This window comes from Sabethes cyaneus, chromosome 2 (genome assembly GCF_943734655.1).
Source record: "Sabethes cyaneus chromosome 2, idSabCyanKW18_F2, whole genome shotgun sequence".
NCBI classification, from domain to species: domain Eukaryota; kingdom Metazoa; phylum Arthropoda; class Insecta; order Diptera; family Culicidae; genus Sabethes; species Sabethes cyaneus.
Window position 1 is genome coordinate 182,076,282 of NC_071354.1, and position 22,153 is coordinate 182,098,434.

General features: G+C 39.8%; 3 protein-coding genes across 3 annotated transcripts in view; 2 read left to right on the forward strand and 1 right to left on the reverse strand.

Annotated features, from left to right (window-relative positions):
• Nucleotides 1-22,153, forward strand: part of LOC128737532 (acireductone dioxygenase) — a 389,037-nt gene that overhangs the window by 256,200 nt on the left and 110,684 nt on the right. The window lies entirely within an intron of this gene.
• Nucleotides 2,939-7,083, forward strand: LOC128737519 (DIS3-like exonuclease 2). Its single transcript, XM_053832177.1, has 4 exons — nt 2,939-3,038; nt 3,257-4,370; nt 4,439-6,595; nt 6,665-7,083. The coding sequence occupies exons 2-4, from the start codon at nt 3,375-3,377 to the stop codon at nt 6,929-6,931; spliced, it is 3,420 nt and encodes a 1,139-aa protein (XP_053688152.1). The 5' UTR covers nt 2,939-3,038; nt 3,257-3,374; the 3' UTR covers nt 6,932-7,083.
• LOC128737524 (protein disulfide-isomerase A3) lies at nt 18,853-21,676 on the reverse strand. The gene is made up of 3 exons (XM_053832187.1): nt 21,276-21,676; nt 20,071-20,916; nt 18,853-19,781 (listed from the first exon to the last, which is right to left on the reverse strand). Exons 1-3 carry the CDS (start codon nt 21,428-21,430, stop codon nt 19,310-19,312), a joined length of 1,473 nt encoding a protein of 490 aa, XP_053688162.1. The 5' UTR covers nt 21,431-21,676; the 3' UTR covers nt 18,853-19,309.

Sequence of the window (22,153 nt, forward strand, 5' to 3'; positions counted from 1 at the left end):
CTAAATCAAACCACAAAAACAATAACAAAGAGCAGGACGGTCAGTTCATACAAGTTTTAGAATACAGTGGACCCCCGTTCGTTTGAACGATTCCTCATGCAAACTAACGGGGTTAGTTTTTAATTTGAACAACTGGTAACCCTAAATATGCTGGAACTTGTGTGAACTGGCTACCCTGCTCTTTGTTATTGTTTTGGTGGTTTGATTCAGTTTGCAGTTGCAAGCAGCGAATATTTCATTCTGCGATCGGATTTCTACCACAATCGTTGGGAAAACGCAATGTGAAACCGATTAAACACGTTAGATCAGTACAAACTAATTGTTTTTATGTGTATTGTCTGCATAAGCAAATGATGTCATATTGAGAATGACATTTGAACCATTTTTAATTTGCACGTCGTGCAAACCAACGGGGTTCAAATTAAAAAGTGTTCAGATTAAAAACGGTCAAACGAACGGGGGTCCACGGTATTTAGGATTGCTAGTTGTTCAAAATAAAAACGAACCCCGTTAGTTTGCGTGAGGTATCATTCAAACGAACGGGGGTCCACTGTATAGGTGCGGGACCGAAAAATTTAGATCCAGATATATATTCATATATATTCATATTTTTCTTAATTATTTAGGCAATTTTAATATTTTTAAGCAAAATTATAGGTGAATTCGAGCAAAACTAAGAGCAACCGTTCGCTATCTGGTTGTGATTATTGGAACTACAAAAAAAGTGCAATTCCCAAAATGCTTGCTGGCACCTATATGGAACTCGACTTGAAATGTAATATTTTATTGAATTACCAACAGTGGGAATGATGAAAATGGATAATAAAGGTAAGAAAAAGCATTACCTTTCATTTGATATATATTGTTTCTGTTTCGGGAGATTATTCGAGCTTCGCAAGTGTATTTATGTTTACGAACTGATAGGTTATATGTCTGGTTCTTGGCGCAGATGATGCTTATCTCGAAAATAAATCCGTTAGCATTTGAAAACACATTGGAACACACTGAAGACTGAAAATAATTGGTGATTCTCTATCCAGGATATGTAAACTTTACAGCTGACTCTATGTACTTTTGTTTCATGCGGTACAAAATCAAACATTAACATTTTTCTGCCATAAAGTTAATTAATTCGAATATTTTCACTTACCTTAACGTAGATAAACAAATTTCTTCCAATATTTTGCTATCTAAAATCCTGACAATTGAAAGGGTTAATCAAAAACTGCATTTTATTTCAGCTTTTTTCAAAAATGTATGGAGTTTGACAGCGGTTTTACTTTTCATCACTTTTTTTATGCAGCGCCTCTAAGCGGGCGATAGCTTGTCAAAAACGCCTATATTTCATCCAAGGCGTGCTGAATCAATGTCCTTATTGTTTAGTATTTATTATGTAACAAAATTTTAATAGTTTTAAATAATATGCAGGCAATTAAAAATTATAGTAAGCATGTATGTTATTTTCTAATCCAACCATAACATTTGATTGATTCCAAAGCGCTATATTTAAAAAAAATTCAAATTTGCTTCTGATGATTTTACTTCTCTATGTGTTTTGACAGCTTGAAACAAAAATATCATCAATTTTACCGTCGAATTGGGTCCTAAAGGCCTATGTCGTTTTTAGCTTGAATCGATGAGGTTAGGGTTAGGAACACATATTTTGATATTCAATTTTATATTTTTAGGCTATTGCCGTTAAAAACCTTTTTTTTTTAATTTTGTAAAATTTTGAACAAAAAATAAACATTTGGGCAACCTTACATAGACAAACTATACCTGTGCATGGTTGTGTCAAGCGATGTCTAGACAACACGAATTATAAAAAGAAACCATAGTATGTCTTGAAATGTCACGGAAAACTTTTTGTTTACCTTCACGTTCATGTGATAGTGTATCAAAAAGTCAAAAGTTGCAAAAAGTCAGTTTTCGGATGCAACACCCGCCATCGAGATGCGACCGTGCTTGGTTAGAAACGCACATAAATTTTTGGTCAGCCGTTCGCCCTACTGCTGGATTCACGTCGGAGTAGCAGAACATACCAATCTGATTGATTATACGGTGTCAGTTTCGGCTGGCGTTTTTTTCATACTGTTCTGCGGGGTCAATTGTACCGAGATTATACTGTTGGCCATCAGTTTGACATCGTTTAGTCGTTCTTAGCGCAAACTAGATTTGAACAAAGTCTAGCACCGTGAATCGATGGATTGGAATACATTGCCCGAATCAAAACTTTTATCCGATAACTAGTACAAATTTGATGTTCCACTTCCTCACGACCAGCAAAACGCAGACAAGCACAAGAGACAACTGCGAAGCTGTAACTGTCAAAACGATCAACTGCTCTAATGTCAAACCAGAGTTGCCAGTGACAAAAAGTTATCATTGTTGCCAGAAACGTGTTATTTTCGTTATGTCAAGGATGATCTCTAATGTCAAGGGAGAATAAATTACAATATTTTTGTTTTTTAATTTTTAATGCTCGGCATCTTTTTAAAAAAGAAAAAACTATACTCTGGTAGTCATAATGGGAAGCTTTATCGTTCCTTCTAAAAAAATCATCTTTTTATCACAAATTTTAGGACCCAATTGACGAATGGAGCTTTTGTTCACCCTGTTCACCTCATCGCAAGCTCGAACTCCTCGAACTCAAATGTGCCGAACAACAAATCGACCAATTTGCCGAACGGTAAAACGGGCAAATCCACTTTGACGATGTGTTGACCGTGTTGACAAAGTATGACGGCATATATGGGAACATTTTAAAGCCTTTTCACACCTGTAGGAAATCTCGCAGCGAGATGTCAAATCCAGCAAATGCACATTAAAAAAGCGCAAAAGGAAAATATATATAGTTTTCTCTCTTTCGTATATATTTTCGACGTAAATTTGAAGTACAAGAACTGAAGCAAAATACATGAGTTTGTTCAAGTATGTAATTGCAGTTTTTTGTTGTTTCATTAATTTCGTTACGATGTTCTATAAAGTTACAAAGTAATTTCAATTCAATCTTTACCGAGTATTTAACATTTTGATAGGTAAGCGAAATTTTAACCAAATTTTTACTTTCAACATATTGTGCAAGAAGAGATTCTCATTGAGCGTAGCGGATACAGCTGTGAAATTGAATAGCTTTTTTCTGTATGATAAAGCCGTTTTTCATTGACCTTTAACGTGTGTTTAATTAATTTCTATATGTGTTGTTTCAAAATAGTATCTCCCTATTGTCATTAATCAATTCCCTCCGTTATTCTAGCGATCAGACAACGTGACAATTCGAGCTCCCTTCCGTTTTGATTACGTTAAGGGTAACCTACTCAACAACTTTGTTGCGACATTCCGTTCCGGCTTAAAGTGAATATACCTGCAGATCAATGTCACAAGAGGATATTTTTCGTAAAGTTCGCGAAGAAATAAAAATATCCACTTCTAATATGTTAGCGAATACGAAGCCATCGTCGGATCCACTTACGGACGATACCCCGAACGATAGAGCATCCCCGTCCGTTTCGAACGCTTACGAGCCAGCCGGTGGTTTCGAGTTTGTTTCCCTAGATTCCTCTAATAGGCCAGAAGCAAGTCAGGAAACCAGAAAAGCTCGTAATCATTATAACTCTCAGACACTGAAAAAGGAAATAAGCAAAAAACTGGAAAATATCAAACACCAGTTGAACGTCCGTAAAGAACAATGTCGTAAATTAGATATAGAAAATAAAGGAATTCTTACGTTACCAATGGCCAAATCGGATGGTAACACAGGAGAAAAGTCCGGTGCGAAAGGTAGTAATAAAAACGGTGCTCAGCCCGCCCGGAGCGTTGAAGAGCCGAATCATGCGAAATCGTCATCGAAGAGTAGTAGCAGTGACCTATCGGAGAAAATTCCTGCGGTACTGGACAAAATAGCGGAGATTAAGCTTAAAATGTCTTCCCAGGCTGGACCAAGCAATATAGGCAACGCCGTGAATACAAACGGTAGCACGTCAAATCTTTCAACTGTTTCAACTGGTTCGAACCGTAAAAAGCAAAAAAAGAACAAAAACGCTGCTGGCAAGACATCAAGTGAGTCCACAAACGCGACAGCAACCTCGAAGAAAGTGGTTACAGAACACGATTCGCTGCTCCTCACGTTACTGGCGCTTAAGCCTAAAACTCGTGATAAATATTTGCAGAAGCTTGGGAAAGCACGCGGGTTGCTGCTTCCGGACAAACCCGGATGTATCGATCCAACGTTTGCATCACATGCTGATGATCTTAAATCGAACGCGATAAACTACTGCTTCGGACCACAGTCCAAAGCGATCGAAAAGGAGGATATACGTAGACCCTTTCTGGAGGTTGTGGATTCGGAAAAAATTCAAAGTACGAGAAAGGTGAGTTATTGACTACTGAATATTATCTGTTCAATTGCTAATACCTATGTTTTATTTGATTTTCGTAGGTAGTTGAGCGTCGCACATTCGAGGACGAGGTGTCGTATCTTTTAAACAACGGTAAGATTACGGACGTTAAGGATTACAAAAAAGAGTTAACATTGCAAAACGTTTGCAAAGCTGAAACCAATGGTTTCCTTGATGAGAAAAACCGTGCGGCGCTAGACGAGCTGGTAGAACGTCTCGTTTCCGAAGATGTCGGTTACATAGTCGAGGGAGTGCTGCGGGTTAATATGAACAATAACGCGCAAGCCTTTGTTGATGATCATACCCGCGAAGCGGACGTTTTTATCCATTCGATTTTGCTGAGAAAATGTGCCATGGATGGAGACTTTGTAAAAGTTTTCGTTCGACATGGCGAAGTATCAGCGAAACTGGATGCGTCACCAAAGGGATCCGGTTCTCCCAACAACGACGCCGAGGGTATTAATGGGGACGATATACAATTACCGGAATTTGTCGAACAGGAAAGACCCAAGAATAATTGGGGATTCGTTGTGGATATTTTGGAAAAACGTCACAGTCGTTTGTGTGTTGGTACTTTTCTGCCGTTTGCACCTAATGGGGGTCAGTTCGTCAAGTTCATGCCCAGGGATCATCGTATTCCCATGATGCGAATTTACAAGCAAAATTGGCCGGAAGCGTTGTTCAAAAATCAGTTTAGTGAAATTGAATCAGTCATTTATCAGGCGGAAATCATTAACTGGAAAAACGATGTTCCAATTGGAAACGTGCTGAAATCGATCGGAAAGTGCGGCGATCTCGATGTCGAGACTTGTGCAATTCTGGTAGAGTATGATTTAGATGTGACACCATATTCGGAGGAAATCATCAAAAGTTTGCCCACGGCACCATTTCAAATTCCTGCTGAGGAAATTGAACGGCGAACCGATCTACGCGAAGAGTGCGTATTTACCATTGATCCGCTAACTGCTAGAGATTTGGACGATGCACTCAGCTGCAAGGTCCTTAAGAACGGCAACTTCGAAATAGGAGTTCACATTTCCGATGTGTCGTATTTCCTGAAAGAAGGTTCTGAACTGGATGAGTTAGTTAAACTTAGAGCCACCTCGATTTATATGGTAGACAACGTATACCACATGCTGCCAAAACCTTTGTGTTTCCTGTGCTCTTTGCTGCCAGGGGAAGACAAAATGGCATTTTCCGTTTTCTGGGAGATTACACCGAAAGCGAAAATCGTTAAAACCAGGTTTGCTAAAACCATCATCAACTCCTGTGCTCAGCTTGCTTACGAACATGCACAAATTATGCTGGAAAACCCCAATGAAGATTTGAAATTGGAAGATTTTCCTAAAATTTTGCACGATTACACGCCCAATTTTCTCAGCCGAATAGTTAATCAACTGCAATCAATTGCGCTTCAGCTTAGAGCAAATAGAATGGAAAATGGTTGCTTGAAAATAAATCAGCCAAAGCTGACCTTTACGCTAGATCCGAAAAGTGGCAAACCGACAGCTTTCGCCACATACCAGCTGCGTTCAGCCAACCAGATGATTGAAGATTTCATGCTTCTCGCCAACTCTTCAGTAGCCGAGTTCTGTCGTTCAAAATTTTCCGACCGATCTATACTTCGCAATCACGTCAGTCCGTCGGCAATTCAGATGAATAACCTGGCCAAAATGTTAGCTCGACACGGCTACACCATGGAAGTAGATTCGTCGAAATCTGTAGCACAATCAATCGAGTCTATTATCGCAGCTTGCCCACAACCGGATGCGGCTCGAACTGCGCTAAATGTGATGATCGCCAAACCAATGACTCGTGCTCAATACTTCTGCTCGGGATTCGCTTCTACCGACGAAGAATTCTATCACTATGCCCTAGCCATTCCTATTTATACCCATTTCACCAGTCCAATTCGACGGTACGCCGACTGTATGGTACATCGTGTACTTGCAGCTGCCTTAGAACTACAGAAACCACCCACCCGGACATCAGAGGAGCTCAGCAAACTGACTGGGGTTTGCAACGTCAAAAAGTATAACGCCAAACTAGCTGGTGATGCGAGCTGTTTGCTATATTTCAAGCACTATATGCGTACCGTTAAAACCTTGAATATGGAGGCGGCTGTTTTGGACATTGCCCAGCATCACATGGATCTGGTGCTAATTACGACGGGACACATGCTACGTACAAACTATAAGGTGGGTTTCACGTTGTTCAATGTTAGTAGCTTTTACCTTTAATATTATTTTATTTCATTCACCTAACAGCGAATAGCGAAAGGTACCGAAATCGAGGTTATCGAGAAGTCTAAAAACGTGCGAAACTGTATCCTGAAGAACAAAAACATGCCACCGGTCACCATTCAACTGTTCTCAAAGGTGCTCGTCAAGGTAGAACTGGTCAAGGATGCCATTACAATCACAAGTGTTCTGCCAGCGACGGACCTTTCGGTGACTCCAACGCCTGATGAGACGAAGGACACAAATTCATCCGCTCCTTGTACCAACCCAGATCCACCGTCGAACGATCAGTAGTGTGCGTTTCAATTTTTAGTCTTGCAACTATAATTTTACAAAAGTAAAGAGCAGTCATTACATCAAAAAAATCACCAACGCAAAATTGTTTAAAAATTGAATGTGTTTCATAGTTTTGTAATATTACATTAACAGTTTTGTATTTTGAAATAAATGGGTAAAAAAATCGAATCGATTCGTTGATTTAATATTCCCTATAGGACAAATAGGTACGTGTCATTTGATCAACATTTCAGAATTCTTGTCCAAAATTAATCTCGCTCTTCAGAGTTTAAAATTCTCGGGGAAAATAGCGTTTTAAATTTGCACAATTTAAAGTTCTGTTCGGAAGTACTGCTTACACCCTTGGCAAAACTATTTAACAATATAATTTAAACTATGGAAGCACTCGTCTTTACCTGAGAGTCTATAGTCTCTAGGGCTCTATATAGTAGAAATTGAATAATTGTAAGCAACAAAAAACTTGCCACAGAAAAGCAATGTCGCGGGTGTGCTTCTTGTATTCAAGGTAGGTTATCTTGCACGAAAGAACTGAGCAACTATAGAGATGAATGCTCTCCATCTTGCTCCCCATAAACTATTTATGTTATTTAAAAGATTAGACCGAGAAAATTAAATAATCCGGAGAAAACGGTAGGGTAGGGAAAACGGTATCTGTAGGGGTAGTGCGGGTTTGTGAATGCTGACCTCCCTCCCCGGATTCATTTAGACGGAGATGAAACCGAGGTGGTAGAAGAGTTCGTATATCTGGGCTCACTGGTTACCGCAGACAACGACACCAGCAGAGAAATAAAAAGACGCATTAGGGCAGGAAATCGTGCCTATTTTGGATTGGAATCCGTAGGACGCTGCAATCGAACAAAATTCGCCACCGCACGAAGTTAACACACAAGACTACAAGACACTGATTAGACCGGTAGTCCTTTACGGCCATGAGACATGGACTAAGCTCGTGGAGAACCAACGCGCTTAGTGTTCTCGAACGGAAGGTGTTGCGCACCGCCTACGGCGGAGTGCAGCTGAAAGACGGAACGCGCATCAGCTGCTTAGGGAACACCCCATCGCTCACACTGCAAAAAACGGTCGCCTGCGATGGGCTGGGCACGTCGTGAGGATGTCGGACGACAGCCCGGTTAAAGAAGTTCTCAATAACGATCCGACTGGAACGAGACGGCGGGGCGCGCAGCGAGCAAGATGGATCGATCAAGTGGAAGGCGACCTGCAGACCCTACGCAGACTACGTGGCTCTCGAATTGCGGCCATGGACCGAGTGGAATGGAGACGACTTCTTCGTACAGCAGAGGAAACCACGGCCTGGAGCTTTAAGTAAGTAAGTAATTATTGCGGGTAAGACCGACACTGGGGCAAGACAGGCACCCCTAGAGTTTTACTAGACCGCATTAATTAATTGTGTTATTAAACATTGAACATGTTAGTATTCCTTATTTCAGAAATTTTAAATTTTTTTTTTATTTTAAAGATAGATAAACAGTTCAAGCTAATCATGAATCGTCAAATGTATGAAAACCGCCTTCTTAAAAAAACATGCGGCACCCTTCGAACTGGGTAAGACAGGCTACTTGCACCGCACTTGCACTGTCCCCGGCAAGGCTCATTCTGCGTTTATCTCACCCTGAATCATCTTGAATTTATTTAAAATCATTTATAGAGAAAAAAGATCTTATCTATTATTGTGGTAAACTCTGCCGAACATATACCGTATTTTTGGTTATCGTCTGATTAACAAATCAAAAAACTGGCCGTTTGCCCGGAGGTTTACGGTACTTATTGGGATCTGATCATTTCTAGGTCCATGACTTGATTTTCATTGTGCTTGTCATTAAATCCTGATGTGATTCAAGGTGGCACATCATGGGTTTAGTTAATTTTAAATTGCTTCCATTCTCATATTTGTGTTCACGGTTTCGTATTCCGTATTCTGCCCATATCTTTGGTGGCTCGTTAAACGATTTCAACCAAATTCAGTAACAACGTATTGAACATTATCACTTTTCATTAGGTAGTGACCGCTTACAAATCGGTTTAGTAGTTGTCGATTAAATTGATTGACAAAATTAGGTGCCGGTCTTACTCCCATGGGGTGCCGGTTTAACCCGCACTGCTTGATGAACACCATTTTTTTGGCTGTTTACTGTATTTCGTAAAATAACCGATCAAAAGCACTGACAGTCTCATAACTTATTGAAAACAGAATAAACACTGATTCTGTGAGGAAAAATTAGCAATAGACAAAGAGTAGGGCGACCAGTTCACACAAGTTCCAGCATGTTTAAGATTGCCAGTTCAAATTAAAAACTAACCCCGTTAGTTTGCATGAGGAATCGTTCAAACGAACGGGGGTCCACTGTATTTGATCTCAGATCTGACAAAATTATCATTTCACTTAGGGTGCCGGGCTTACCCCCCACTCCTAATGCTTCGCTATAGCCAGAGCCGCAATAGGCAGGCTGTTAGCTCACGAGTTAGTGGTTTCATGAGCGGGTTGCGCAGAACGACGCTACGAGACTGTGTGCTCGGCAAATGATGCTGCATTAGTCTTAGTTTTAGATTTAATTTTTCATGAAAATAATATCAATTGTCAGATGATTCGACCAATATACAAAATTAATTCGGTACCTGATCCCTCCGCACTTTGCAGGCATTCATCAGTTAACCTCTACCAATCCGACAATGATGTTCCTGGGTTTCGGATTCTCTACCAAACCGTCCGCGGGCTTCGGACTGTAGGAGATATGTGGTATATTATGAAAAAAGAGACAATCGCAAAAGAGACGTAAATCCTGTAAGCTTTCTCAGACATGGAAAGAATGCTGAAAGAAAGCAATACTGAAAAACTGGCTATGTGTTTCAATAGCCTGGCGTTGGCATAAACTTTGTCTTTGCTGAGAAGTATCACGAAACAAAGGCGAGTTATATACCCCTTATATACGCTGCTGATAGACAGTGTCGGTTCGTTACTGCGACGTCTGGCGTCCGTACACTAGAGTGAGAGGGAGAAGCTGTTTCGGCTCGCATACGATCGCATATCGGAGCGTTAACCGAGAATTGCGAAAGCGAGCAATAAAGTTAAGAATTTAAGATCAGTCTTTTGGCGAAACTTGAAATGATCGCGTGTGTTAGTTTGCGGTAAAATTTATTGAATTAATGACGGGATACGACATGGCGCAGTTTAGACGCTCCCGTCGATGATTAATTTTTCGGCCATCGAACAGCAGAACCTTCATGAGAATAAGTGGATGAAAATAGTAAAATGTTCTTTTGTTTTGCGTTGGATGGGGAAATGCTTGATGTAAATTAACGACTGTGATATGAGAAGATTTTATTTTACCAATAAGGTGTGATAGGTACAAAATAGCGAATAGCGGTTGATGAAGCAAGAAATTGTGCGGTATGAGTGAGGGTAGTGGTGTAGAGCATTATGGTGAGACATGGATGTTAATAAAGTAGTAATAATGCAGTTTATGGATTTCATCATTGATATTGCTACATGATTAAGGGGGAAATGCTAAAAAAAAAAGTGCATAGATAGTGCGTGGCTCACTGCGGCATTTTTCGCGTGCATCGGCGTAAAGCTTACGTTGGATAGTTATCGAACAACAGTGAGTTATAGATTAGGTAAAACGAAATTACGAGTGATATGTAAGTAAAGGTAAATGGCACCCGAAGTGGAATGTAAGTAAAGGTAAATTATTCAGCAAAAGGAGCAATGCATGTGTAGACTTGATTCGGATTGGGAAATGGAGGAATATGAAGCAAAGATTCGTTTTAATAAAGTATTTTGACAATGAAAAAGGTAAGAAAAGCTTGGTAAAATATATTGTTTGGTAGTCTGATTTTTTTATGAATGATGATAATACTGAGCAGTGCGATTGGATACTGTGGGTCATTAAATTATAAATAGATATGGAGCGATTGGACTCTGAAATAAGAATTTAAATACACTTTGAATTGAATTATATTTTGCCGAACGGAAATTCAATAGAGGTTTTCCGTCAGATCATACCCCTTCTTTTCTTATTTTTTCTCGAAAGTACTCCCAATACGAGTGATAATGGTGCAAAAATATATTTTTTTCGTTGACTCTAGAATTTACTACGATTTTTCAAACAATGTAAATTGCAAGAATGGTGAGTTTCTTTTCACCAAATCACGAATGTTGAGTTTTAAAAAATTCGTTTCGGCTGCACTGTTTATTAAAATTTTCAGATTTTCTGGCAGCATTGCACAACAGATATTGACATATGTGTATCAGCGGTTGAGTGAAAAGGACAAAACGAATGAAGCTAATGATTACCTTCTTTTTCGTTTCGTGCGTTGCTTGCCACAAGAGTAAAGAGTGGCATAAATGGTTTCGAAGTGGTGAAAATAGAGGACACTGGTACAAAAAGGCATGTAATACATCCGAGAAGTGACGGGTTGAAAAATACGTATTTTAGTTTTTCATTTTTACATTAGTTAGAGGTTTTAATAAAGAAAGTTTTATATGGGTATCATTTCTAAGAGTCAAAACCGAACATTTAGTGGAAAAAAAAATTTTGACGGAAAACCTCTATTGCAATAATAGGAACGATTTTTCTAAATTAACTTCAAATCATTTATTTCGTTGTCTATAACGCTTCAAATGGTAAAGTTTGTTGTTGCTTTCAGACTTGTTGAGCTTACATTCACAGAGTTTCTTGTTAAAATAAGGCCAACGAATTCGTCAGAGAAATATTGAAATATATCATTATTTTTTTTACAAATGACTGTATCTAAAAGTAAATTTAAATACAGCGAGTTATAGGTTAACTATTTTTTAGTGAGATTTGGTAAAACGAGAAGAATATGAGCAAATGAATCTGGTCGGAAACAGTGCAGCACAATGATTCAAGAAGGTAAATTTTTGAACAAAGGGAGCAGTGCATTTGAAAGTTTGATTTGGATATTTATTTTACTAGTATCGATTTGACAAAATGAAAGGTACGAAAAATCTTAAAATAAATTGCTTAGTAGTTTCTCATATAAATTCTGTTGATAATGATGATTTGTAGTTGTAGCAGTGCAATTGAATACTATGACTTGTATTATGAGCCGATACGGAGCAATTTGACTCCGATTGAGTTGAAAGGAGCGATAGGACACCTAGATGTAGTAACAGTGCAATTGGACACTGTGAGATTGTTGAATTAAGAGTCGATACGGAGCAATTGGACTCCGAATGAGTTGAAAGGAGCGATAGGACTCCTAGATGTGGTAACAGTGCAATTGGACACTGAGATTGTTGAATTAAGAATCGATACGGAGCAATTGGACTTCGAATGAGGTGAAAGGAGCGATAGGACTCCTAGATGTAGTAACAGTGCAATTGGACGCTGCGAGATTTTTTAATAAAGGGCCGATAAGGAACAATTGGACTCCGAATGAGTTTAAAGGAGCGATAGGACTCCTAGATGTAGTAAAAGTGCAATTGGACACTATGAGATTGTTGAATTAAGAGTCGATACGGAGCAATTGGACTCCGAATGAGTTGAAAGGAGCGATAGGACTCCTAGATGTAGTAACAGTGCAATTGGACACTGTGAGATTGTTGAATTAAGAATCGATACGGAGCAATTGGACTCCGAATGAGGTGAAAGGAGTGATAAGACTCCTAGATGTAGTAACAGTGCAATTGGACACTATGAGATTGTTGAATTAAGAGTCGATACGGAGCAATTGGACTCCGAATGAGTTGAAAGGAGTGATAGGACTCCTAGATGTAGTAACAGTGCAATTGGACGCTGTGAGATTTTTTGATAAAGGGCCGATAAGGAGCAATTGGACTCCGAATGAGTTGAAAGGAGCGATAGGACTCCTAGATGTAGTAAAAGTGCAATTGGACACTATGAGATTGTTGAATTAAGAGTCGATACGGAGCAATTGGACTCCGAATGAGTTGAAAGGAGCGATAGGACTCCTAGATGTAGTAACAGTGCAATTGGACGCTGTGAGATTTTTTAATAAAGGGCCGATAAGGAGCAATTGGACTCCGAATGAGTTGAAAGGAGCGATAGGACTCCTAGATGTAGTAAAAGTGCAATTGGACACTATGAGATTGTTGAATTAAGAGTCGATACGGAGCAATTGGACTCCGAATGAGTTGAAAGGAGCGATAGGACTCCTAGATGTAGTAACAGTGCAATTGGACACTGTGAGATTGTTGAATTAAGAATCGATACGGAGCAATTGGACTCCGAATGAGGTGAAAGGAGTGATAAGACTCCTAGATGTAGTAACAGTGCAATTGGACACTATGAGATTGTTGAATTAAGAGTCGATACGGAGCAATTGGACTCCGAATGAGTTGAAAGGAGTGATAGGACTCCTAGATGTAGTAACAGTGCAATTGGACGCTGTGAGATTTTTTGATAAAGGGCCGATAAGGAGCAATTGGACTCCGAATGAGTTGAAAGGAGCGATAGGACTCCTAGATGTAGTAAAAGTGCAATTGGACACTATGAGATTGTTGAATTAAGAGTCGATACGGAGCAATTGGACTCCGAATGAGTTGAAAGGAGCGATAGGACTCCTAGATGTAGTAACAGTGCAATTGGACGCTGTGAGATTTTTTAATAAAGGGCCGATAAGGAGCAATTGGACTCCGAATGAGTTGAAAGGAGCGATAGGACTCCTAGATGTAGTAACAGTGCAATTGGACACTATGAGATTGTTGAATTAAGAGTCGATACGGAGCAATTGGACTCCGAATGAGTTGAAAGGAGTGATAGGACTCCTAGATGTAGTAACAGTGCAATTGGACGCTGTGAGATTTTTTGATAAAGGGCCGATAAGGAGCAATTGGACTCCGAATGAGTTGAAAGGAGCGATAGGACTCCTAGATGTAGTAAAAGTGCAATTGGACACTATGAGATTGTTGAATTAAGAGTCGATACGGAGCAATTGGACTCCGAATGAGTTGAAAGGAGCGATAGGACTCCTAGATGTAGTAACAGTGCAATTGGACGCTGTGAGATTTTTTAATAAAGGGCCGATAAGGAGCAATTGGACTCCGAATGAGTTGAAAGGAGCGATAGGACTCCTAGATGTAGTAAAAGTGCAATTGGACACTATGAGATTGTTGAATTAAGAGTCGATACGGAGAATTGGACTCCGAATGAGTTGAAAGGAGTGATAGGACTCCTAGATGTAGTTACAGTGCGATTGGACACTGAGATCTTTTAATAAAGAGCCGATAAGGAGCAATTGGACTCCGAATGGTCTGAAAGTATTATAAAATTAAATAACATGACAAATCACGTAAATTTATCAAAAGATAAGCATGTTTGAAAGACCGATTATTTTAACCTCACTTTAAGACTATCTATTAAGAGCATCAATTTTTGATAATAGAATGACACAGTTAACGATAAATTTTAAAAGCGCACGTTTGTGTTTTGTCGTTTTAGCATTTTGGCGTTTTAAATGAAACAGTACTGTATAAATAACAAAAAAAATAAGCGAAATAAATCAGAAGGTATTCGAAAGAGATAAAACGAAGAGTAGAGGTGTAGGATAATGTAGGAGATATGTGGTATATTATGAAAAAAGAGACAATCGCAAAAGAGACGTAAATCCTGTAAGCTTTCTCAGACATGGAAAGAATGCTGAAAGAAAGCAATACTGAAAAACTGGCTATGTGTTTCAATAGCCTGGCGTTGGCATAAACTTTGTCTTTGCTGAGAAGTATCACGAAACAAAGGCGAGTTATATACCCCTTATATACGCTGCTGATAGACAGTGTCGGTTCGTTACTGCGACGTCTGGCGTCCGTACACTAGAGTGAGAGGGAGAAGCTGTTTCGGCTCGCATACGATCGCATATCGGAGCGTTAACCGAGAATTGTGAAAGCGAGCAATAAAGTTAAGAATTTAAGATCAGTCTTTTGGCGAAACTTGAAATGATCGCGTGTGTTAGTTTGCGGTAAAATTTATTGAATTAATGACGGGATACGACACGGACCAAAATCTATAACTTTTTCTTGGCCGCTACCGAATGTGACTATGACGCCATTGTATTAACCGAAACATGGGCAACTATTTGGTAGTTTTTTTTAACGTTTACCTACCGATGCGATTGCAATCACCTTAACAGTACCAAGACACGCGGTGGAGGAGTTTTAGTTGCTGTCTCCACTCGGCTAATTAGCTATGTTGCCCGACTCCAGTTAGTGACAAAATCGAACAGCTGTGGGTGATTATCAAAACACTAACTCGCAAAAATAGTGTCGGTGTAATGTATTTGCCCCCGGATCGCCAAACTGACGCCAAACGCTATCAAAGACCATGTTAATTCCATCGGCTCTATTGTGTCTAGTTTGCAGCCTAATGATTTGTCGTTGCTATTTGGAGATTATAATCAACCCGGATCCCGGACTGCGATGGATTCACTTGAATAATCACGCCACTTCCATTGACTATCTCCATTCAAATATTACTGCTGCTAGTTCCGATTTGTTAGATGGTTTTAATCTGCACAGTCTATCACAAATCAATCACGTGATCAATTCCAACGATCGTCTTCTTGATTTAATTCTAACAAACAACGAGACCCTTTGTAAGCTGTTCGAAACTGTTGAGCCACTTGTACCTCTCGATCCTAATCATCCAGCGCTTAATGTAACGATAAACCAGAACTTGCCCATACAATTCGAATATACTCCAGTTGAACCGTGTTTGGACTTTCGCAGAACTGATTTTCAGTCTTTGAACAATGTCATGTCTCGTATCGAATGGCGATTTCTGGAATTCAATCCCTCTGTCGACGATGCAATCGCCTACTTTAACGATGCTGTTAATAATGCACTAGTCCATTGCACTCCTCCCCGCAGACCGCTGCGTAAACTACCGTGGTCGGATCCACGTTTACGACAACTCAAGCGACAGCGAGCTCAGGCTTTACGGAAATACTGCAGATTGCGAAATGCTTCACTGAAACAGAATTTTAATCGTGCTGGTAACCTATATCGCAAATATAACCGGTATTTATACAAACGGTACACCAATCGAATGCAGCATAATATCAGATCAAATCCGAGAATCATCTGGTCGTTCGTTAACAGCAAAAGGAAAGAGGAAGGATTGCCTAGAGTTACGTTTTTGGGAGATAGTCATGGCAGCACGATGCCAGAAAAATGTACTTCTTTCGCCCAACATTTTCAGCACAATTTCCGAGATTTCGTTGCTACAACCGCGCAAATCAATACAGCATTATGCAACACTCCTGGAGATGTCTTGGATTTCAGTCTACCCGCGATTACAGATCGTCACGTTGAAACTGCCATTAACAAACTTAAATGTTCATTTAAGTCATCAAATGTGCTGCTGTGTTTATCCGTCCATTATGCCTGCTGTTCAATTTATCACTACAACAGAACCTATTTCCTGGAAGCTTTCAGCTATATTTCCAGTGCATAAAAAGGGTGACAAACGAAATGCAAAAAACTACAGAGGCATCACATCTCTTTGCGCATGTTCGAAAGTATTTGAAATGATGCCCTCTTCGCCAGCTGTAGGCATTACATCTCATTGGATCAACATGGGTTTTATCCAAAACGTTCCACTGCTACAAACCTTGTGCAGTTCGCAGCAAAATGTTTACAAAACATGAGCGTAGGTGCCTAAAAGCTGCATTTGACCGTGTTGACCACAGCACCACAGTGGTTAAACTGGATAAACTTGGTGTCGGCTCCAGCCTTGTACGATGGTTTCGATCCTGCCTGTTAAATCGAATGCTCTACGTTAAGCTGGGTAAAGTGCAATCCGAGTATTTCTCGCCTCTCTGGCATTCCACAGGGCAGCAATTTAGGACCGCTGCTCTTTATGCTGTTTATCAACGACATATCGCTCCTGCTTCCAGAAGATTGTCGCATGCTTTATGCAGACGATATCAAACTATTTAAAACTGTCAGAAATACTGCTGACTGCTTAGAGCTCCAGCGCTTAGTTGGCATTTTTCTGCAATGGTGCTCCAATAATCTACTAACCGTCAATATCGAGAAGTGTTGTGCGATTTCATTCCAACGCAAGTCCAGCCCGGTTACATTCAAGTGTACTATGTGTGGTCAGATTGTAGCTAGACACGGTTCGTAACTCTGGATATGTCACTCATCTTTAGGCCACACTACAACGAAATAGTTGCCAAGGCTAATAGACAGCTCGGACTTATCTACAAGATCACTGAAGAATTTCGGGATCCTATTTGCTTCGATCACTGTATTGTACGCTGGTGCGCTCTACTCTTGAGTCTAACTCAGTGGTTTGGTGTCCATTCAACGCTAACTGGATTGCAAAAATTGAAGCCGTCCAACGAAGATTTGTACGGAATGCTTTACGCTTTCTTCCATGGCGTAACGAACACCAGTTGTCAGAATACGCGGATCGCTGCCAGCTACTCGGAATACAAACATTAGAGCGAAGAAGATTCGAAGCACAAGCCGTATTTGTCGGGAAAATTTTGTCCGGTGAAACAGATGCCCCGAACATTTTGCAGCAGCTTAACTTATATGCACCAGAAAGATCATTTCGGCCGAGGAATCTATTATTCTTACCGCAGTGTAATGTGTCATATGGGCAACATGACCCCATCCGCTTCATGTCGGCAAGCTTCAACGCGGCGGCGACATTATTTGACTTCCACATAACAGCAACGGCATTTAGACAGCCACTGCGTGGATAATCTAATGTATCCTTATGTGTTTTATGTTATACGTAGTATCGGACCACAAGATGTCCGATGATTTTTACACCAACAAATAAACAAATATTCAATACAAAATGTATGCACACAGAACTAGCAGGAATCCTAGAAGCATGTAAGATTTCGCACGCCTGCCCTTCAAGTAGCACCTTTCAACGCAATGCTGAATAGCATATACAATAGCCCGTCAACATACTTCGAACTGTCTAACGTTACCAACGAGGTCGATATCTCACCCGGACCCGCTATTCTGTTGCCTGACTTTGAACCGTCAAGGGTAGTAGTTATCAACCTGATCAATATTATTTGAAAACCATGTTCAAACATAATTCACCAATGCTCGTGTCGTTCAACTGAATCGTATGCCTTAAAATCTATAAACAGATAGTGAGTCTGCAAGTTGAATTCCCGGAATTTAACGAGAATCTGTCGCAAGCTGAACATTTCGTTCGTTTTGGAGCGTCTTTCGAGAACCGCTCTGGTCTTCGCAAGAGAATGGTTTCCTGTAACGACCTCAGTCATTATTATGTACAAAGTCTGGTTATCTTTATTATCTTTAATTGTTGCAGAGTAAGGTAAACCTTTTAAATTACTACAACTAGTTTTTAAATCAGTTCTTCCTATTTGTACACTTTATACGTAAAAACTAATTTTAATTTTGCTGATATTCTCTATTGAACCAGGCCATGCAATCTCGCCGAAATGCAATGAATGTGTAACTGTTTTTAATTTCGTTTGGAAGTAGATTCCAATAAGCAATGCCCCTAACAAATATAGTATTGCCGTAATGCGCTGTATTGTACTGCGGAATTAAAAAATTTCTTGTTCGAGAGCTTCGAAACGCATGCAACTTATTTTTTAAATATTGAGGAGAAGGAAAGTTTTTGATTTTATATATAGTCAACCATCTTTCGGTAATCAGGTTCTCATCTCTGTCAATACACGAAACAGAAGTTGGCATGGTCCGGTTCTATTGATCGTTTTGAAGAAAATTCTCGTGTCGTGCTTGCCTAAGCTATTCTTTGCTTCCACAAGAAAACATTCCCAGCACTAGCGTTACTCACAACAATGGAGTCTTTTTCTGGCAGCTCCAACATCTCGTTTCGTTACCAATAGTTTGCCACTTTTCCTATGTTCTTTCCAGGATGGAATGTTCTTTCAGTTCCAGTTGTTTAACAACTTTTTTAACCAAAAATGTCAGATTTTTATTTATTCGGTTTTGTTTCTTTGAAATGCACTGCACGAAGAACCATACATTCTGTGTTGCATACATTCCTAAAAAAAAGTAGACACGATACGATTCGGGAAAACGATTTACTCCTTATCTCAAACAACGCTTCGACCAATGAAGCATTTTATTTTTTTTTAAATATAAACTAAATGCATTCTTTGCTGCTTACCAAATAATCAAATTTTCACTTGACATTATCAGTGTTTGTTGGTTTCAATACATGGTTCAATTAATTGGAAGCAAATTTTTTTTTAAATGATAGTTACAACCTCCGCATAAAGTGTTCAATGAAAATGGGATTCTAAAGGAACGATTTTTTTAACTCAAAATGACAATTATAGTTTAGTACACGATTGATTCATGCTTCCGCGTTTCATACGGATTACTTATCGTTTCGTTTCGTATCCACGAGATTATAACTCTACTTTCTTTACATTACCTTTACGATCCCATCCCTTTAGCTCTTTAGTAGCATGTTTAGCAATATATTTGACGAAGTCATCTACTTCACGACCACCTTCGTAGCGAGTGGGATTGCTCTTATCGTCCTTCGATAACCAGTACAGTGTTGGGAAGCCACGAACGTCAAACGTCGGCGGTACATCGTTAGCAGTTGCATCCATTTTAACAATAGAAACTTCTTCGTCCTTCAGTTTAGTTGCCAATTCATCGTATACTGGTGTCAGCTTCTTGCAATGGCCGCACCACGGAGCGTAGAACTCGACAAGTGTATCAACGCCATTATTTACTACCACGTCATCGAAATTTTTACCAACGGCAACCTTCACTGGGGCGTCGTTATTTTCCGGTACAGGTTCCGATTTCACGTATGGTTCTAATTTGCCTTCCAGCAGGTCAGTGGCAAAGGCTTGCAGATTTGGAACTCTATGAATAAAGGAAAAAAAAGAAATAATTGTTTGCATTTGAAGGCTCTTATTAATGCAACAGAACGAAACAGAGCCGTTACTTTGCGTAACTATTATGCAACGAGATAATCACGTACTTAGCGATTGCCAACGCTTTTTTTTTGCTTTGCAGCATTTTCTAACTGACAATGCAATGCCATATCAATCAGGCACAAGCCGTTTATATTCCATTAATTTAAATACCATAGCATTTTTCAACATTTTGGGTTTTTAATCAAAAAGTAGGTTAATAAGATTAAAGCACTTACGAGAATGCATCCTTCATGACGAATTTCTGGTTTTTAGCATCACGGGCTAGTGCTAATGGTTGATCTCCAACATAGTCATAACCATATTCGTTCAGCTCGTGCTGGAAGTCATCCTTAGCACTGACAGCAAAATTAACTCGGCCGACGAATTCCTTAGCGACTTTCAGCACCCGATTGCGCCAATAGTTAGTTCCTTTTGGATTTTTAACGTAATCTACAGCGTAATAAAGGACAACCAATGGTGTTTTGAAATCGTTAACAGTTTCCCGAGAGCGAACTCCGCAAAGTCCGTGGAAGTGCTCCTTTACGAAGGTGTTCAAATCGTCCTTGGTCTTGCCTTCGAACTTGACAAAGTCCGGTTCAAATTTGTTCGATAATTGCTTAGCGCGGAATAGGTAAACGGCATCAGTTTCGCCCTGCTTCTCTAATACATCATTTGCGCTGCTGTGGCCAAATCGTAGCCGTTCTCGTTGGCTGTCGGCAAATTTCAAAAAGGTACCCTTGAGATCGGATTCTTTCTGGAAGAAACCAACCAGGCTAGTCTCCTGCACTTGTAGGAAAGCCTCAAACGCGTCCAGTGTCAACAGATCTTTAGAAGCCGGCCCAACGATAGATTTCATGTACTTAGCGATACCAGTGGCCTCACGTGGTCCATTGTATTCCTGTGAAACTTCGCCGTTTTTGAAGATTTTCAACGTGGGATAACCCGAAACAGAATATTTGCTGCAAGTGTCTTTGCCTCCCTCAGTACAATCCACTTTGGCCAGGGTGATTGGCGGATCTTCGCCACGCAGCAATTCGGCTGCTTTGGCGTATTCCGGTTTCAGCTTTTTGCAGTGGCCGCACCTGTACGGGACAAGGTTAACGATCAACTTTAATGTTCTTTTGCATCATCTACATAGCCTAATAAAGAAATCATTTAAAACCGATTCTTTTTTTATAGGCGATTTTAACTACTTCCATTATTTTGAAGCTGACTCATTAGTACGAAATCTACTTTATACTTTCAATCAATGTTCAGATACGATTATCAATAATATGCTCATAATATGAGAAGATGAAGAAGTATCAAAATGAATGTTCCTTAGAGGACTAGAATTTATGGTTAATCATGAAACATTTCGCATTTATTTCAACATATTCCGGAATGTAGAACATATTATAAAGGGGACTAATATAAATAGATGTAAAATAAGTTTACTTACCATGGGGCATAGAACATGACCAGCAAGGTTTCCGAATCGTACGATCCTATCCGAGTGGAAAAATCACTATCAGTCAGATCCAGTACGTCAGCTTCACCGGCGTAACAGAACTGTATAAAGCCAAAAATAGCTAACAAAACTGTCGCTGGAGCCATTTTTAGTGACTCAATTTGTACAAAGCACTGCGAAACACACTAATTCCCGAACGTAATTCACTATTTCACACCCCGTCTGTAGCAATGACCGATTAAATATTTTCCAGTTTAACTATAAATTGGCTGCACCTCCACCATTCCAGAGTCCAGACAAGAGGGAGTAGACGTGGCCAAACCGAAAAGTGCTTACTTGCTGCTAGCGCAGTTCCGTCCGTGCTGCTGAATGAAATCGTGGAGAACAATAAATTTGCTGTCTCAGCCTTAGCCGTCTAGTACGATCATTCTTCACCTTCCACACTCTTCGCACAACCGTCTACCTATACCTACTGCAGTTGGAGAGATGCAGTTTTTTCATGTATTAAAATTTGCCGGTTCAGAGCTATCAAAACCTCTAGTTAAAAAGGGACAGAATTATGAGCGAAAGTCTGGTTAATCTGCTTTCACAACTTTCATACATTTACTGAACGGTTCGTTGTTATTCGGTGGCGAACGGTGATTGGTTACGAAGTCAGCGGTTTGTATTGCATAGCTTTCTTGTAATGTGAATTTTCTTGCAAATGTTCGACTGATTCCAAAAATCTTGAAATGACGGGTGAAGGCCATTATGATGATGCTGCAAATAAATATTGCGCTAATAATGAATCCCCCTTTGTTTTTTCTGCTCGTTAATTCGGAGGCTCCTTCAGACTTGCAAACGATAAATCTGGCTTTAGTTTTCAAAAG

Excerpts from the sequence above, each read along its gene's own strand:
- LOC128737519 (XM_053832177.1), top strand. The coding sequence starts at position 3,375 with ATGTCACAAGAGGATATTTTTCGTAAAGTTCGCGAAGAAATAAAAATA. Across the intron at positions 4,371-4,438 it reads AAATTCAAAGTACGAGAAAG|GTAGTTGAGCGTCGCACATT; the intron begins GTGAGTTATTGA and ends TGATTTTCGTAG. Across the intron at positions 6,596-6,664 it reads TGCTACGTACAAACTATAAG|CGAATAGCGAAAGGTACCGA; the intron begins GTGGGTTTCACG and ends TTCACCTAACAG.
- LOC128737524 (XM_053832187.1), bottom strand. The coding sequence starts at position 21,430 with ATGGCTCCAGCGACAGTTTTGTTAGCTATTTTTGGCTTTATACAGTTC. Across the intron at positions 20,917-21,275 it reads GTCATGTTCTATGCCCCATG|GTGCGGCCACTGCAAAAAGC; the intron begins GTAAGTAAACTT and ends TGTCCCGTACAG. Across the intron at positions 19,782-20,070 it reads GTCATGAAGGATGCATTCTC|AGTTCCAAATCTGCAAGCCT; the intron begins GTAAGTGCTTTA and ends CTTTATTCATAG.